Raw genomic sequence first — 14,044 nt, forward strand, 5'->3', positions numbered from 1 at the left:
ATTGGTTTCACGGGAAATCGGAACTGAACAATATTGCGCGACATCCTGGTGGCATGGAGCAGTGAGAGCATGCCTCTGCTAGCAATTTTGATCTGGTAATTGTATTGTTTCGCTACAGGCGACCTGCGGTTCAGCGGTTCAGTGGCAGTGTAAACAGTTGCTGTTTGTTCGATCAAGACGTTCGTGCGTTCGCGAAAAGATCAAGACGTTCGTAATCTGGAGCCTGAAGTTAGCGTTGTGGATGAAAAATCACAAGTAGGCAGTAGTTGAGATGCAGAGGAAAGGTTAATGCTGTTCTTGCAGACTGCAGAGTACTACCATCCCTGGCTCACTGGTCTACCTGACTGCATTTCGTTTTACTCCCAGCTCGCATTTTCATGAGAAAATTGCAATATTCGGACTACAAACATGGGGGCTTCGCTGTTTTGAGACTCCGAGTGGATGATAAATGGGCCCATCTATGTCTATGAAATGTGGGTCCAGTGTCATTATAGCAAAGGCTAATGTTTGCAGTGTCATAACCCTATTGATGAACTGAAATGCAGATGGTTATTTCAAGATTACTATTACAGCAAGACTGAGAAATAAATGATCAAATATTTGATCTTTCAAGCCATACTGACGAAGACATGGGCAAAAAGAAAAAAAAAACCTCTGATAAGTTATTCTTCCTCGTTGTCCTATCCAAATGTAGAAATTCACTAGTTCCTTCCTCTTCACAGGTCATCCTGACGTTTCAGTCTTTCAGGTTTGCTTGCTGCACTTTCTCAGACCCCAGGTCTTCAGAATTCAGCAACGAGGAAAACAAACGAAAATCAACGAAGAGAAATGAGAAGCAAGAAAGCCAGGTAGCCCAATAAGAGGCCCAAAGGCCTCCAGATCATATAGCTGGCTCAATGGGCTCAGCTATGGATCAAGAAACAATAGTTCTCCGTTACCTTACAGCTATATCCATCCTGAATCCTTGATTTCTGAACATACAATGATACAATTAATATCTTGTCCCCTACACTGTATTCAGTACTTCAAGACGACACTATGTGTTCAGTATCTTTCAAGAGGACTATTTTCGTTGCAAATTTTCTCGAAGCAATTTTGTTTTGTCCCCGTTTTTTTCGATTCCACCTGGTAATCTGGTGTGCCGCAAATGTGTAGCCTCTGACTGGATACGCACCTAACTTTGTGAAGGGGCTCTGAACCTGAGCTAATCACTAATGGACCGATTTGCGCGATCTCATGCTTCATGCCTTAGCCATGCTGCCCAGTGCCCATACAGAATTGTGACTGTCACCCACAGGGACTGCCAGACTAGACAAAGAAAACTCATCCTTTGGTTGATTACTATCCCGCTGGACAACACTACCTGAAAGTACAGAACAATCAGCATTAGGTAAACTTTGGAGTGCAGATTAATCAGCCTTGACAGTACAGTCGCACGTGATGACATCAATTCTTTTATCCTTATTTAAAGGCCTCCTTGCCCAGTCAGACAGCTCGCCGAAAATATGCCAGGAGAAATGCACACATCCAAGGGTCCAACCGATGCCAAACGTACACTGCAGAGAAATGCAGTCAAATTAAGGCTGCGTGTTCTAGAATTGGGAAAACGTTCAGGGAATTCATCATTCAGTCATTCAGTACGGAGGATAACCATGCATGCAGAAAGTGTTTTTATAAAGCTTGTTTAGCGTGTTGCGACACACAACACATTCTCCATCTGAAGCCGGCGACTTTGTCAGTTACTACAGATCAGACCATCATCAGCATCTGCTAGATTTCCACAAGAATTTGGTCGTTCACTGTTCAGAGAGATCGGTTGCTGCAGTGCATGTCAACAGCATGTAGTAGTGCACTACTCGGGAACGCACTCAATGCGTGCTAAATGCTTCGTGCTATCCGGCTGTGCTCAGTCCACTTTCTGATTTCTGAACCAGGAAACATCGTCTTTTTTTGTATGTATGAATCGATTCAACTAAAAGAGGTCGCAAACTTGAGGTCCAAGTTATTTACTCCCTCTGTTTCAGGTTACAAAACGTTTTAACTTTGATTAAAGTCAAATTACTTCAAGTTTGACTAAGTTTGTAGAAAAAATAATATCATTTTCAACCCAAGACAAATTTATTATGAAAATATATTCAATTATTGATTTAATGAAACTAATTTGATATTAAAATATTACTATATTTGTCTATAAACGTAGTCAAACTTAAAATAGTTTAACTTTGACCAAAGTCAAAACATCTTATAACCTGAAACGAAGGGAGTAGTTGCCAACTTCTTGTCCCCGCGTCGCTCTCGCGCGGGCAGCTCGGGGGCGAAACCCTAGCCTCCCACGCCGCCACCTCCCACCAATCCTCGACACCTTGCCACCCCTGGAGCTCGCCGCTAGAAAACCGGGCGGCAAGCCAGGAAGGCGGCGACGTGGACAAGGCGGCCCACGAAACTCGTCCTCGGCGCGGGAGGACGGAGCGTCGCCACGACGGCTAGAGATGGCAAGGGAGCGACGGATCCGGTGCTCCCGGAGATGGATCCGGTGTTTGCCAAGACGGAGACGCAGGCGGCGGTGGAGCTTGGTCGCGAGAGCGAAGATGACGGCGGTAGTGCTGGATCTGGAGCTCCCAGATCCAGTTTCTGCGGCGGCACCCCTGCTCAATCCTAGGCGGGGAGCAGCCGGCGTGGGCAGCGGTGCCGATGGCGACGCGCGGCAGGAGGTCGCAACGGCGCGGCGTGGACAGGAGGGCATGGACGGGAGGTGCGGTGCGGCGTGCCCGTGCTGGTGGCGGCGCGAGGGCGACGCCGGTGGAGTCACTGTGACGCCGTGGACGGCGATGCATGAGGCTCGTAGCGACACGTGGCCATGCCTGGCAGGGGTCTGCGTGAGGAGGAAGCCGGCATGGGTCGCTTGGGTGCTAGCAGTAGCGGTGGTGACTGACGACGGTCATTGACTGGGTTTGGGTGCTAAAGGGTTGGTGTGGTGGTCCGACGATGGTCGTTGTACACGATGGTTGTGTGGACCTTTGAATAGGAATCACCGGTGAAAGCCTTGCCAGGCCATGGGCCGGCATGACGACGACGCCATTAGGTGTCGTTCCCCTTCTTGGAGGCGTCGTTTTGGCGTTGACATCTCCTAGCATCAAGAACCTTTCGCGCACAATGGTAGCCATCGATGGACTCCTGCAATGTCTCCAAAGCCCTACAAGTCTAGCTGTTTGACGAGGCCTTCGCTGCCTTGCTTCCGTTCCTTGCTCTACCGTGGGTGTTCAGCATTCTTATTTGGTTGCTGCTGGGTAGAGTCAGAGCTACTTCATTGTAAGGGTGCGACAAAGCTTGGCAACGATGACACAGTACTGCAATCTCTTTATAGGATTGTTGATGCTAGTTGCGTGCAGGAAATGGTTCTTTGGTAGTTTGGACTGATGTCCTTCATGAGTATCGTTTCTGTTTGCTCTTTTTGGCGTTGGAGTAGCATTGCAGTGAAGTCGAAGCTGTTGTGTCGCTTGGGTGGCAAGCTTGGCAACGATAACATATGTGGGCTATTGTGTCGTCTCTATGACAAACTTGGCAGATGCCTTGTGTCGGTTCCGTCGTGGTAGCTTAGGTTAGATTAGCTGTTGGTGAGGCGTTGTAATTATGGTTTGCTCATTTTTCCCAAATTAACTGGGCACTGTAAGGTTTGGTCTCGTTTACTCCTTAAAATAGGACACCTTATTCTTAATATAAATCGTCGGTAATGGCCTGTCCGTTAAAAAGAAGAAGCTTGAGGTCCAAAATTGAGATGCACTTGATAGTGTAGTGGCAAAAGATGTGTGGTTTCAACCCTAAGGTCTCGTGTTCAATATCTAAATTGCTCACAATTGTTTTATAAAAAATGTTCGGAGGGATGTCTCTCCCTAGGTCTAAGATTGATATTATAAGGTCGTAGGAAAAAATGATCAAAATTAATTCTCTTATTAATAATATAATTCACATAGCTCACACATCCGTAGATTTACAAACTGCCCGTTCGACCTCTATATCCTCATCATCACGAACTTGCTCCAAGGATATTATACTATATGTGATCGTATTATATTATATTACTAACTACTCGTAATGTCCAACCATATTAAGGCGATGATCTTTGTCCCAAGACATCATAATTTAAAGAATTTATGTACAGCTAACGACGAGATAGCTATACTTGGGGTCGATTTAGGGCTCCGCCTTGACTCTGGTCACCGACGGATCGGTCACGGTGGTGGCCTTGGACGACACCGACGAGTCGGAGTCGGAGCTGGGCGGCTTGGAGATGGAGAGCACATACTCCTTCATGTCGGAGCTGGATGAGCGGAAGTGCGCGAGGATCTTGCTGAACTTGGGCTTCTTGCGGGTGATGGCGATGGAGACGTCGTTGGGGAAGAGGTCCTTGAGCACGAAGGCGTGGAACATGGTGGTGACCAGCAGGCCGGCGACGGTGACGGTGGCGATGCCGGAGAGGCCGATGGAGAGCGCCCTCGTCAGCACGTTGGTCACCTCCGTCGCGTACGTGATCGTCGCGATCGCCGCGCCGGTCATCGGGAACGTGTACGCCCACCACGCCAGCGAGAATCGGAATCCCCTGAAGAAGTTGATCCTCACAGCCTGGTCACAGGATTAAGACATTGTTAAGTACGCATGCAGAGCTTAGTAATACTAATTAATTACGTACTGTAGTAGCTAGTGTGCTCGTTGCACGTAAGTGTTACGTACCAGTGACATGTAGAGGAAGAGGGCGATGAAGTAGGCGATGCGGGCGCCGTAGTCGAACTCGCCGAGGATCTTGGCCCAGGCCATGGAGGCGACGCTGGGGGCGGCGACGAAGAGGAAGAAGACGGGGTGGAGCTCCTTGGGGAGGGTGACATTGGTGGGGAGGCGCTGGTAGAGCGTGACGAAGAGGACCATGTAGTGGGCGAGGCCGACGGCGAAGTAGAAGATGGGGCCCTCGCGGAGCCCCATCTTGGCGCCGAGCAGCGCGCCGACGAAGTTTCCGACGATGGAGAGGTGGTTGGACGGGTTCGCCACCTTGGACAGCCGCCGCTGGCCGCCGGACATCCACTGCCCGTAGATCTTGAGCTCCAGGCAGAAGATGGGCGCCATGAGCGCGTACCAGACGCCGTGGTGCACCTCCGTCACCGGCCGCGGCACGCCCTGGACGAGGAAGAGGCAGGCGATCCACGGCGCGAAGAAGAAGTTGGCGCGGATCGGGTGGTAGAACTCCCGCCGCACCGCCTCGAAGTAGAAAACGACCTTGAGCAGGTAGATGAAGGAGACGAACCCCATCAGCGCCAGCGAGATCCACCACAGCACGTGGTTCACCACCGGGCTGACGTGCAGGAACGACGTCGGCGGCGCCGACGCCAGCGTCTTCCACAGCATCGCCTGGCTGCTCACCCCGAGGCACATCCCGAACGCGCTGATCGGGAACCGCAGCAGGAACGGCCACTTCTCGTCCTTGGGCAGCACCGTCGTCTCCGTCGCCCTCAGCGTCTCCAGCTCGGGGCCCTCCAGGGCGTCGAAGTAGCGGTCGGCGCCGGGGACCTGCTCCGTCTCCTCCTCGGCGATGTTCGGCTCGGGGGCGCCCTCGCCGTTGGTCATGTGCTCCTGCGCCGGCCGGCCGCGCAGGGTGGAGAGCTGCCGCTCGAGGCGGCCGGAGAAGGTCTTGAACTGGTCGAACCGCTTGTCGCGCGTGCTGTCGCACCGCCGCGTCGTCTCGTCGTTCTTGGACAGGTGCAGGATGGGCTGCGAGTGGAACCGCGTCTGATTCAGCAGCAGCCGCGGGGAGTGCGCCTGCACTCGCCCCACCGCCGGCGGGTGCGCGTCGTCGAACCTGGTCTCCGCCGGCGCCACGCGGGCCTCGTCGCGGTGGACGGCCTTCGCCTTCGCCGCCGCCATCCCGAACTGCGAGAAGTGGAACCCCGATGGCGACGCCGGCATGCTCAGCGACACGGAGTACGGTATCTGCGCGCCCTCGTGTTCGTACGCCGCCGACACCGACACGGATCGTGGAGCGTACACCGGCGCCGGGATGCTAATCACGACGTCCTTCTCCTCGCCCAGCATTTCGAGTTCCTTGCTCTGCTCGCTGAGCGTGGCCGTGGCCGTGGCGTCGCCACCGCCGCCGACGCAGTCGAAGCCGTCGATGACCTGCGAGGGGACCTCGATCAGCAGCCGCGGGAGAGCGGCTTCCCCGGACGATTGCTCGCTCTCCCCGTACACACCACCGTCCATTCTGATCCGGACGTCGTTGCCGAACTCCATACCGTTCACGAAACCTGCACACCATACAACGACAGATTGACTCGTTTAGCGATCAATCTCCCAAGTAAAGCAACAAAAAAAAAAGCAAAGTTTTAATAATTTCTCAAGAACGTAATCATCAAGTACCGCAGTACCAGATCACACGCCAATTCGGCCGAAGCACGGGTGGGCATTCCCGTATGGCGATCCTGGCCATATCAACCTATCCTACCTACAGTTAATCTTACCTGGATTTCTCTCTACTTCTCTACACGCGTTCAGCATGCACCATCAAAACAGTTCACAGCTCGCTAAACGCAAACAACAAGTTTTTCTCCCGTACGCTTCCGGAGTTTCGGGCTCGATTTTGGCTCAGCTCGGCACGGCGCGACCGGTGCTCGATTTATAGAGACGCGCGCGAGTAAGGGGAAGCACGAGGCCGGAATGCACGTTGGCTACGATATTCTCCTTTCCCGCATGCGCGCCGGGGTGTGCTACTGTGGGTGCATGCCAGTGGAGCGGCAGAGCACGCCGCCGGCCGGATGACGGCGACGGGACGGTGACGGCCGTTTTCGTCTCCACTGTTCGTGAAGGTTCAGTGTACCGCCAATAAGCACATCGCCGTCGGCAATGGGAAAAATGAAAAAGAAAAATAATAACAGTTGTCTTTTCTTGTCAAAATTCGACACTTCTTCCTCCTTGACTGAAAAGTAGGAGTAAAAAAAAAAATCTTACAGTCTCCCCTGGTACAGTACAGTACATCAAAACCGGAATAAATCAGTCAATAACTAATCGGCTTGGACAAGCAGGGTACGAACGTACGATCGGCCTCCGTCGCTGGCTCTGCTTGGTTTGACATTATGACATATCGCTAATTCCAAAAGGTTTTTCGTTACAGATATGAGCCCGGAGACCAAGATGAGAATGTGTGGTCCTAGACGGACTCGTGTGGAAACCGAACATGTACGACCGGCTATAGGCGGACCGGCCAGTACGTCCTACACGATTGTGACACACGGACACATCAATCTCAGAGATCGATCACGCTGAGAATATGTAGATCACCAGTACGACTTTTTTGCGGTCGATCTCCCTGACTCCCTGAGCCGCCAGATTACCGGAAAACTAGCTGCTGTTACTATGTGACGCAATAAACTAGCCATGGAAGAAAACAACATGCGAATTAACGTCGCAGTCTAAGCTACGGGGCAGCATTGGACCGACCGAAAGTGTTGAACCGGGACCCTCCCCCAGATGTGACCGAGAGTCCCCCGGACACCACCAAACATCTTGCCTGGATGCTGGGGGTAGGTTGGCAAGCTATCCATCGCGTACACGTCGTTCTTGCACAGCCATATCTGAGCTAGACATGCCCATGCAACAACGAACAGAGAACTGACTCTACAGGACATGAGGACATGGACACCCGTGCTAGAATTAGAGCAGCTTCTAAAACCAAATTAGACCTCTCAAAGCTAGCGCAGGCAAAGATAAACTTCATCTTCTCTACCGACAGGGATGACACCGAAACACGGGAAAACGCCGCTGCAGAGTTCCTAAAATCATACTATACTACATACTCCTCTGCATACTTTACCTTGGGCCTAAGAATCTGTTCGTCAGTGCGACACTCCACGGCAGGATCTCTTACGATGTATGAAGCTGGAACTGGAAGAGGATGAACACAGATGAAAGAGCTCGCAAAGGAAGCAGAGCCTCTAGCCCAGCACTCAGCAGAGGAAGCTGCTTGCTATGTGCTGCTGAGGAAGGTGATAGCCGCAACCGCAGCTCACCGAGTATATATAGAAGTAGTCAAGCAGGGCACCCAGGGTGTCCTCACCATTCTTAATAAAAGACGGAAAAAAAAGAATGGGAGAAAAAAAAATGAGTGACCTACAGAATGAAAAGAGAGAAAAGAATAAGAGGGCGCAGAGACAGCGTGGAAATACAAAAGGTGGCGAGTCAAAGCGCGAGCGAGAGCGCACGCACGGACGAACAACAACCCGCGTACTCCTCGGGGGGGGGGGCCCACGCACAGTCGGGCACAGTCTCCCTCCCCGTGCCCCCGCCTTGACCAATCGCGAGCGACCGTTCGCACCGCGCGACGAAACCACCACCACGTGCTCCCTACGCTTTCCTACGATTCCTCCGCCGCCGTAGCAGCGTCCCCGTCTCCCGTGCATCCGCGAGCGCGCGAGAGAATGAGAGAGATCGCGGCGTAGCCTCTGCTTGCCCGTGTACCGGGCACCGGCCAAGGGGGTACGAGAGGCGACCGCGAGCCGGTTCGTTTCCGAGATGTCACTGGGGCGTCGCGTCGAGGAGGAGGGGAGAGAGAGAGAGAGAGAGAGAGAGAGAAAGGAAAATAAAAACTGAGGGCCGAGGCGCGCGCGCGACCACGACGGCCGAGGCAAACGTAACGTACTCATCGTACCCTCTCCCGAGAATTTTGGGAGGAGAATGCACTGGTGTCCCATCGCCGCCCCCGAAGAAAAATGGGTGAGACTGCTACAGTAACAGGGGCAGTGGAAAGTAGAAACTGAAGCTCTAAGCGATGATGTTTTCAGTTGGATCGTTGGAAAAATATGTAGTGCAAACCACATATACAGTGAACTTCCAAGGTGACGTGGATGAATTTTGGACATCAATTTCTCGATCCAACGATAGTTTCCAAGTTTTCACTGTATATATGGTTTGCACTGTATATTTTCTCTCGATCGTTTACATCGTCCTAGGTTCCCACGACAGCTTTCCTCGCATCTCGCTGCTTCTGACTCTTCTATTATCAGGGATTCAGGGGTGTTCGGAGCAAGTTATCTTTTTGTTAAAAGAAATAATCAAACTTTGAAAGAAAATATCACTTTCGATTATGATCGATACGCAGCTGAACCAGCCGGAGCCGTAGTGTTTTGGGTTATTACTTTAGGGGTGATTGCTTTTTGGACTGATCTGGAATATTGTACATGGTTGATAGTTATTTCGTCTTAATTTGAAAAAAAATAGCAAAACTTTTCAGTCGAGGAAATTTGTGCCTGGGAACAAGGGTTCACGTTGGCTCCAGAAAAATAAGAATAATGTTTTCTTCGTGCCTGCGGCAAACGACGGTCCACGTACATCATTTTAGCCGGACAGGCTGCGTGGTTTCATTAGTCTTTGGCTACATGGTCCCTTATGTCATTTCAAGCTTGAAAATAAGTGAAAGTACGATTAGTGCGTCTGTTGTGAACTCATTCTGCCATTATGTCAAAATTGTGATTAATTGTCCATTCAAGGACAGTTCGGAAAACGTGGGACAAATCTATTCTGATAGCATATAGTTGTTGTACTCTGTCCTACACAATTTTTTTAAAAAATCTTGTTAATTAAGTCCTGATAGGAGCTTTTTTACTTGGTCTTAACCTTGGAGTACATTTTCTAGCTGTTTTTTTTCCGGAGGGGAGGGGGTGTATTTAAAAGTGTTGGTATTTTCAAGAACAGATTTGGGGTAAACTCGATATTATCTGCATATACTGTAGCAGTTTTTTTTTCCTCGGTTTGTCCTGAATGAGCTTTCACTCAGACCCGACCTTAATAGTCTATAGTTGTGTGTTCCATGATGCAGTGGACAGGTCTGTAATCTTCCTCCACTAAATACTTGTGGAAATAGAGAAAAAAAATGTTGCAAGCTCTAGAAGGAAATCAACAGTCTAACAAGGAATTCCAAATCCATCATGAACCAATCCTTTCAATCTGTACCTTGTTCCTAAATGACCCTCCAAACATTCACGTCGCAGTTTTTGTGTGACCAATATTTAAATATGCTGAAGGAATTCCAGCATGCATTCTTTGAAAAACAAGTGGCACACATGAACTCCAATGCATAGGACCTGGAGTACTACTAAGTTAATTAGAAAAATATACATGCCGATTTATTTTCTTTACGGTACTAACTGCAAATGCATAAAAATCAGCGAAGAGTATGTATACCCTGGAGTACTAATTAAGTTAGAAAAATATACATACCAATGTCTCTCCTTTATGGTACTACTGCAAATACATAAAAATCAGCGAGGAGTATATACCGTCCAAAACTTAGTACAAAATTTATATACAACATCAAAAAGAGATGGTTTAGTGTAGTAAGCTAGTATACTAGCTACTCCCTCCGTTTCATAATGTAAGTCATTCTAGCATTTATCACATTTATATTGATGTTAATGAATCTAGATATATATATCTATATAGATTCATTAACAATAATATGAAATGTGGAAAATACTAAAATGACTTACATTGTGAAACGGAGGAAGTAGTATGGATCTACTATGGAGTATATGTCATACGTTACCGTCATAGACGTCGACCAACACAAGAAGGGGACTTATTAATTATTATAGCTTGTATACTTGCTAAACTCATATGAACTGATTAAGCAACTTAAAATCTGCTGGCACTTGTCAGGCCCATATATATTTTTTAATGCTGGAACATAAACAGATCTGGATCAATTTAAATATGAAAGAAGGACCCTTGAGTCGATCCATCTTTGAATTCAGCGGATATAAAAATACGTAGCTCTCCGACCAACCATACGCAAACAAACTATTTGACCACAACGTGAAGCTACTATCTCTAATTAATTTATTCTATGTATTTCGGTAAGACTAGTAGTACTATACGTAGAGACAAGGTGAATGCTACTACTACAGTATCAGAGTCAGACTCCGAAGTCTCCAAGGAGCTTACAATATAATTACTTAAGTATTTTATTAGTCGAAAATTGAAAATGTGCGTTCTCATTAAATATTGTTGCCGAGGTTATTTTAGGCGGCAAAAGCCAGCATGGGACCAATTAGGCTTCTAATTTAGAAGTTACTTAGTAGTTTGCTAGTGCTTTGGCTTTTTAGTTACAAATAAGTATATGGAGTATTTTATTTACGCTGATTCCGGATATCCAAAACATTTTCAGCCAATCAAGTGCTTAAAAGAGAAAAATCATGTAATTTTAAATTTAGCCTATAGTTCTCTTTTAACTTTGAATTTTACTAAATAACCTAGAAATACTATATTTATCTTTAAGAACGGAGGGCTAGCTTTTTTCTTTTTCCTTAGCTGACAATGGGAGCAAGGTCAGCAGCTGAATAGATCCAACCAAGCAAATATATACTCCGGATCGACCTAGCTACATCATCTGAAACATGACTAGTAGCAACAAAAAAATCACCTACCCGTACACTATATAAACATCAGTGGTAGCCGTAGCTTCTATACTAGCTAAGCTAGCGTACGCAGCTAGTTGTGGACAGCTATGACACGGGATTAACTTAAGAGCAATTGCCGTACGATACACTTAACTAGGCTCCAGAGCCTGGAAGTAAACCCAGCACGATCGAGCAAACAGACAACAAGCCGACCAAATCCTTTTGTGAAAACGGACTAATAAATCGAGAACTCGGCAAGCGACAAGCGGGGGCCGTCCTCATCTAGCCATGCATGTATGGTACAATACATACCACAGATAAATTAGAGGTTCACGTCCATGTCTTATCGCGTAAGCAAACGGCAGATAAATTAGCTAGCTATAGCTAGCTTAGCGGCAGAGGAGTTAGAAAAACTGGGGAATGAATGAAGTCAGTAAGTAATATACTTCGGCGTATATCCGTACGTACCTGGCTAGTCGCCGCCCGGCCGCTAGCCTCCAAGCGTAGCCGCCGCTGCTCTGCGGTTAACGTTGACGACGGCGCGGTGCCCTGCCCGCGCGCCAGATGCGCGAAAACGACGCGACCTCGACGACAAATCAGCGACCACCTGCCCCGCTGTTGGTAGCTGGCTGCGTGTGCAGTTCTTGGCTGCTGCTGCTGCTGCTAGCTGCTGCCGGCGCCGCCGCGAGATCGCTAGAGAGATGCCGGATTATGGATGGGATTATTTCGCGGTGAATGCGGAAAGATTTAAGCGAAGCAAAAGGCAGCTAGCTAGTCCGAGCTAGGCAGTGGTCGTAGTGCTTCTCGCACTCTGGGAGCTCGAGACAGGCCGCCGTTTTTATAGGGTAGCTTGGAAAAAAAAGGTGAACTAATTAAAGTAGTTAATTAACTTAAAACGACGAGGAGAAATTGAATTACCACAACTGGTCTCGACGTGTATGGTGGTGTGTATCTGATGTGTGTTTGGGATGGAGGGATGGTTTAATTAGGTCGTGCACGATGGCAGCCATATGCTTGCCGATCCTTCGATCTACTCCTACCTCACGCACAAAAGGAGGATGGGGGGCCCTCTGCTACGGGAGATATGCGTCAGCCAGTCGGCAAAGATAGTGGCCACCATCTTCGTCAGCGGCCATTGGTCAGTGACTTTGTGATCTGAGCTAGTGCCATGTAGGAACGGTCAGGATCTAGCCCCGGCCCCTATACTACCACGCCTGTAGCCTGTGCTCGCGACGAGGCTTCTACTCGGGCAGGTGAATTCCGATCGGCGATCGCTCTTCGATCGGTTGGACACGGACATAGGGCCAAGGAAAGGTTATCATCATCAGTGATTCTTTTTGATGAAGAGGAATCATCGGTGATCCTGACATGATCACCGCCAAGTAGTACTCAAGTGCGTCGTGGAGCGATGTGTAAAAGGTGGTGTTCGTACTGCGTGCTGTACTGCAGAGTGTGCACCGCAACTGTTGCAAGTGGGGAGGCTAGCTACGATCGATTGATTTCGATCATGGGCATGGGTCCGGCTCATGGGTTTTCCCGGAGGAGAGGAGGCTAGCTTGCAATTAGCATGCGCCAGAACCGGTCCAAAAGGCGCCACTCTGCAGCCTAGCTTTGGCTTTGTATGTTGCATGGTGGTCAATATAATGCTGAAAATTTGCCTGGGAAACACCCGTTTTCAGCCCAAGTTGGATCCCATCCGACCCGGCATGGTTAGCCCTAGCTTGGGAGCTAGGGATGAAGATTAAGTGCGCACGTGAAACGAGACAAGTTATTAGCATATAATTAATAAAGTTTTAATTATTAAAAAAAAATAAAAATGGATTTATTTGTTTTTTATAGCAACTTCTATATAGAAAATTTTCACATAAAATACACCGTTTAGTAGTTTGAAAAACGTGCTAACGAAAACCGAGGAAAAATCAGGATGTTGTTGAAGTTTAGAACAGGAATATCGAACCATATGTGCTAGTGCGGCGTACGTAACAGCCACGGGGAGTACGTACTTCAGCGCATATAACACGTCAGAATGGAACCAAATTCCAAGGAACAGATTGGACACATGTGGTCGTTAAAAAACAGTACGACTGTGCATTTGATATGATCCTGTGAAAATTCACCGAAATGTTTTCTCCTTTTCCTTATTCTCCCCGGCCGACCGATGCATATGGTGTGTGTGAAAATGCATGAGAAAATGTATATCTGCTTTTCTTTTTTTTTCTTGAGATGAGAAATCGTGTCTGCTTTCCGATGGTAATTAACCACACTAGCTAGCTAGTGCACCGGCACCTTTCCAACATACCGGCGCGGCCAGCACGGCGGAAGAGGCGGCCGGCCGTCGCAGTTGGACCGAGACGGCCGGAAAGCACACGACATTGTAAAAGCCACATTGCCATTGATCGCATGCCGCGCCCGACGCGCCTGACTCAAGACCCGACCGAAAGAGAGTCACCGAAAACCACTTCGTGCGATTCATCAGTCGATCTGTCGATCGGGTCACAAGGCGGCTCGCTCACGGAACGGCGCCAGGGACGCCGTGTCGATCGCCCACCTGACCGGGCGTCCGCCTGATGGCCCCCGAACCCGGCAGTGGTCAGGCGCTGCAGACCTGGCCA

The 14,044-nt window shown here is 49.0% G+C and overlaps 1 protein-coding gene across 4 annotated transcripts; it reads right to left on the reverse strand.

Annotated features, from left to right (window-relative positions):
• Nucleotides 1-3,929: 3,929 nt before the first annotated feature.
• LOC4326677 (S-type anion channel SLAH2) lies at nt 3,930-12,235 on the reverse strand. Of its 4 annotated transcripts, none has more exons than XM_015766336.3 (3): nt 11,901-12,235; nt 4,729-6,290; nt 3,930-4,620 (listed from the first exon to the last, which is right to left on the reverse strand). In XM_015766336.3, the coding sequence occupies exons 2-3, from the start codon at nt 6,274-6,276 to the stop codon at nt 4,192-4,194; spliced, it is 1,977 nt and encodes a 658-aa protein (XP_015621822.1). In that variant the 5' UTR covers nt 6,277-6,290; nt 11,901-12,235; the 3' UTR covers nt 3,930-4,191. The 4 variants fall into 4 exon arrangements, with proteins under 4 accessions (XP_015621822.1, XP_015621823.1, XP_015621820.1 ...); XM_015766337.3 differs by lacking the exon at nt 11,901-12,235 and adding an exon at nt 7,853-8,029; XM_015766334.3 differs by lacking the exon at nt 11,901-12,235 and adding an exon at nt 6,504-6,629.
• Nucleotides 12,236-14,044: the final 1,809 nt, after the last annotated feature.

This window comes from Oryza sativa, chromosome 1 (assembly GCF_034140825.1).
Source record: "Oryza sativa Japonica Group chromosome 1, ASM3414082v1".
NCBI lineage: Eukaryota > Viridiplantae > Streptophyta > Magnoliopsida > Poales > Poaceae > Oryza > Oryza sativa.

What these genes read in the sequence shown, in the direction of transcription:
- LOC4326677 (XM_015766334.3), bottom strand. Translation starts at nt 6,540, where the DNA reads ATGCTGAACGCGTGTAGAGAAGTAGAGAGAAATCCAG. An exon ending in AGAAGTAGAGAGAAATCCAG is followed by an intron (nt 6,291 to 6,503) that starts GTAAGATTAACT and finishes TATGGTGTGCAG; the next exon opens with GTTTCGTGAACGGTATGGAG. An exon ending in TCTTCCTCTACATGTCACTG is followed by an intron (nt 4,621 to 4,728) that starts GTACGTAACACT and finishes TCCTGTGACCAG; the next exon opens with GCTGTGAGGATCAACTTCTT.